This window comes from Diaphorina citri, unplaced genomic scaffold (genome assembly GCF_000475195.1).
Source record: "Diaphorina citri unplaced genomic scaffold, Diaci psyllid genome assembly version 1.1 scaffold2408, whole genome shotgun sequence".
NCBI classification, from domain to species: Eukaryota; Metazoa; Arthropoda; class Insecta; order Hemiptera; family Psyllidae; genus Diaphorina; species Diaphorina citri.
The window spans coordinates 33702-38049 of record NW_007379832.1 but is presented as its reverse complement, the minus strand read 5'-3'; the positions used below and the strand labels follow the sequence as shown (position 1 = coordinate 38049).

Genomic DNA, 4348 nt, shown 5'->3' with positions numbered 1-4348 from the left:
CAGTACTGTGTTGCATCTTTTGTTTCTGCTCGGGCTATGAATTATCCGGATTTTACGCAGATCTCCGGAGAATCCTGATATAGGAGTTCAACTCCGAAAACGGAGAGATTCAAATCCGAAATCTGAAGTCAAATCCGAAATCCGGATTAGGAATAATTGAGATTTTGGTCGAAAATTTTGCAAGTCAGAAGAAAAGGAAGAAAATCGAGTCTATATTTTAGTTAAATTTCCTTTAGGTATTGAGGATCTTTTTTTTGTTCTTCGGAATGATTTTTTTTTCCGCAGTTCCGAATGTAATAGAAAGTCGTGTGATCCTCACACCAGATATATTTATTTCTACTTACCTATGAATATATCCGTACAGGCTAAGGATGCTATGAAGTAATTGCTTGGTTGTCGAATGGTACGGTCCACGAAAAATGCCAACAGGACTAGAATGTTGCCTCCGACCGTTAGAATAATACAGATTCCTGGAACAAAAGAAGTGAATTTGTAAGCGCTGGGTCGCGAGTTCGATTCCCATCCGGGGGGAATTTTATTACAGGCAAAGGTTCGTTTTCAAAACCGTTAGAATAATACAGATTCCTGGAACAAAATAATTGAATTTGTAAATCATCTTGATGGAGGACTCTTTGTGAAGTTTCATATGAATTGGGTTGAAATAATGACTAATTTGTAAGCGCTAGGTCGCGAGTTCGATTCCCATCCGGGACGAATTTTATCACAGGCAAAGGTTCGTTTTCGAAAAGGGCTGGCTTTCTCCTATCCATTTTTTTCAATACATTTATTTAATCAATTGAAGGAGTATATTATTATTATTATTATTATTATTATTATTATTATTATTATTATTATTATAAAATTATCCCTCCCCCCCCTCCTAGCCCCCACTGGGGGGGGGGTTATAATATTATAGAGCGGTAATGAAAAAATCTCGGAGCTCCTGTTCCATAAACCTCGGAACAAGTGAGGTTAAGCAACGTTGAGTGTGGAGGGTGTCTGGACGAGTGGCCATTTTCCTCGAAATTTCCTCAAAATGCAATCAAGGAATCGCTATTTTTAGCTTATCCCACTTTATTTCAAGAGGTTTCATAGAGGGAAATGTAACGGCGGAGGTCTTATCGTCCCGAAAGTGAAGAGGAAAATATACCTAAGTTTATTATTATTTTATAGAAGAAAGCCGCCCGTTCTGAGAACGAACCTTATTTGATGAAGATTTCCAATTCAAATACCAAGTTAACCTAGTAGGTAATTTTTGCCTCGGGGAAGCGAACCCACACTCTTCAGAATGGCAGGCGCACCACCACTCAACCAACCCGACCATAAAATCCTATGTCTATTTTTAATCCATCCCTCCTCCTTCTCCCTCTAAATCTTTACAACCTATTGAACAAATTAGTACGGGTCTGAAAAAAAATCTAGAGAGACATTCTCGTCTGAAAACGGAGAGGAAGGATGGAGTGTAAAACACGGGTTATAGAAAGGGTATTTAGGGGGAAGCGAGGGTGAAGTGGTACTCGTTTTATAAGAGGGGAAACAAGCGGAGTTTTCCCGTGCTTAAATAATCTTCTGGAGAATGTTTTGAAAAATTTATGTGGCAATTTTTCAAATCGACTATCAAAAAGTTTATTTAGACGCAAATATGTAAGAGAGCGGAGGAGAAGGAGATGAAGAAGAAGAAGTTGGAGGATAAGGAGGAGGAGAAAGAAGAGGAGGTAGGAATTTTTTTTCATGCTTTTCTGAGCACAAGTTTTAAATAAAATGCGAAACGAGTACGTCAAGTGATGTTAAAAGAAGCTTTTTTTTTTCTAGATAATATTAAATTTTTTATTGGTATATATATTTTTTCATCATTTTTATTTTTTTTTTTTTACTAAAAGATAGGGGCTCGGGCTTCTGGAACATGGCGGGAATCAAGGATGTTCATCATGCTTTATTTTGGAATCAAGACGGTATGATGGCCTGATAATTTTGAGTAAAACCCCGTACTGAACAAGCTCTGAGCAGTCTCAGGAGCCATATTAAGGAGCGCGGTAGCGCTCCGCCCCGCCAAGTTAAGAAAGTTTGATCTTAGGTACATTCTTAATTTCTTACCTATGATTAGGGCTATTAGTATGGATTGCCATAGCTCGAAGGGGGGCAGTACGGGGGTTATTGTCGGCTCGCCCACACTGAACAGGCTCGAATTGAGGCTGACGTTAAGGAGGGTACTGTTTGTGGCACTCTGGTGTGGAAGCTCCATGATATTGGCACCGTACTCCGGGGCGGACTCGGCACTGTTGCCAAGCGCCGCGTATCTGGGGACAGACAACGAGTTCAAGCATAGCAATATTGCAAAAAAAAGTCAATCTTTAATTTAGAATTCCCAAAAAAGTGTCAGGCTAACCACTGATCACATTAAACTCACCCAGCTTAAAAATCCCGTTAAAACAATCGACAGTATGGTAATCTCACTCAATTGAACAAAATCATCCATATATATATTAAATTTTTTATATATATATTTTTTCATCAGGCTTCTGGAACATGGTGGGAATCAAGGATGTTCATCAAGCTTTATTTTGGAATCAAGACGGTATGATGGCCTGATAATTTTGAGTAAAACCCCGTACCGAACAAGCTCTGAGTAGTCTCAGGAGCCATATTACTCGTAAGGAGCGCGGTAGTGCTCCGCCCCGCCAAGTCAAGAAAGTTTGATCTTACCTATGATTAGTCATAAAGGAAAATTTTAATAAAACTTAACCATAACCAAGAAGATAAAATTGTGTTTGTTGTACGGTCTTAGAACAAAATGCACGACACAGTCTCTGGAACAAAATTACAAAATGCTGCTACATGACAATATTACATTGCGGGGGATTAAAGGAATAATATAAACATAAAATAGAGGACGAGAGGGAAGAGAGGAGAGGAAAGAGAATAAAGAAAGAGGGATGGAGGGAGTTGGGAGGAAGAAAAGGGAGAAGAGGAGAAGGACCTACAAGAGCGGTAGGGGAAGGTGAAGGAAGTTGGAAGAAGAGAAGATCGGAGGAAAAGGAGAAATAAGAAGGAGGGAAGAAAGCAAGGAGAAAAAGAAGAAAGAGAAGAAAGGGGGAAGAAAATACGAGAGAGAAGGGGGAGAGAGGAAATGGAAATAAAAGAGGTAAGAGGGAAAGGAGGACGTGTAGGGAAGAGAAGAGGAGGAGAAGGAGCGAAGAGGAGGAAGAGAAAAGGAGAAGGAAGGAAGAAGGGAGGGGAAATTAGAAGAGGAGAAGGAGGGAGGGTAATATGACATTCGAGGGCACTCTGTATATAAAACATAATTTATTGCTAACGGTAATGCTAGACAGAATACTGTAGTTTCGCTCTTGCCTGTTTTATGAACTGGTTGACACAATTTGTATGAACGCCGGGTATTTATGTTATATATGCAATGTGCAACGTAAGATTCATTAGTGGAGGTGTCTGGTACACGGAGAGTTCCCGAATGTCTAGCAATCTATCGGTTTGAAAATTATCATAATAATGAAAATACTTCCATCATTATTTGCCAGTCTGGTTAGCTTGGTTGGTAAAGCATCTGTCTTGTAAGCGCTAGGTCGCGGGTTCGATTCCAGCCCGAGGCGAATTTTACCGTGAACGGAGCAAGGTTCGCTCTCGGAGCGGCTTGCATTCTCCTATCATGTCTTCGTTATCTCTTCGATTTCGGGACGATAAGACCCTAGCAGTTACAGTTCCCAGTAATATTTACTAGGTAGGTACATAAAATATTAAAAATAAATAGATTTTCAAGGTTTTTCGGCTACATCATTATAAATAGGTATTTCCTATGAAAACATTGTAAACTCTCTCTCCCCCTTCCCTCTCTCTCTGTCTCTCCCCCCTCTCTCTCTCTCTCCACATACAATGAAGTGAGTGTGAATGAATATTTTAGTACTCTCTCACATGAGATGAAAACACTTGAGGGTGGCACTTCAGACAGCACAACACTCTTGGGGGTAGCACTTACCACTCGAGTGATACCAATCTAGCATACAGGGTGGTCGAATAGAGAGGAGAGGTACACAAAATGCGTGGTTCCGAGAAATTGTGGAGACCTAAAATTCTAGTTAAATTTTATGTCGCTACCAGTACTCGAAGCCTAGAAATCTCGGATTACGAGTCGAATGTCTTACCCTAATTAGAGTCCTTGGAATATTACTTACCTAGAAAAGAAATAAATTTCCAAGTTTAAAAAAATAGGTAGGTAGGTAGTTTAAAAGTTTAAATCATTCCACACTTGCTTGTTTCTCTTTTTTTTTTTTGCAATTTCGAAACAATTAGACCTCCGTTATTAACTTATTACAGTTCCCTTTATCGAACCTCAACA

General features: G+C 39.6%; 1 protein-coding gene across 1 annotated transcript; it reads right to left on the bottom strand.

The window, feature by feature from the left end:
* Nucleotides 1-344: 344 nt before the first annotated feature.
* LOC113471419 (muscarinic acetylcholine receptor M3-like) lies at nt 345-3663 on the bottom strand (the record flags this gene model as incomplete). The annotated part of the gene is made up of 3 exons (XM_026830552.1): nt 3614-3663; nt 2095-2297; nt 345-470 (listed from the first exon to the last, which is right to left on the bottom strand). Coding segments are annotated over exons 1-3 (379 nt in total), but the record flags the coding sequence as incomplete, so codon positions are not given.
* Nucleotides 3664-4348: the final 685 nt, after the last annotated feature.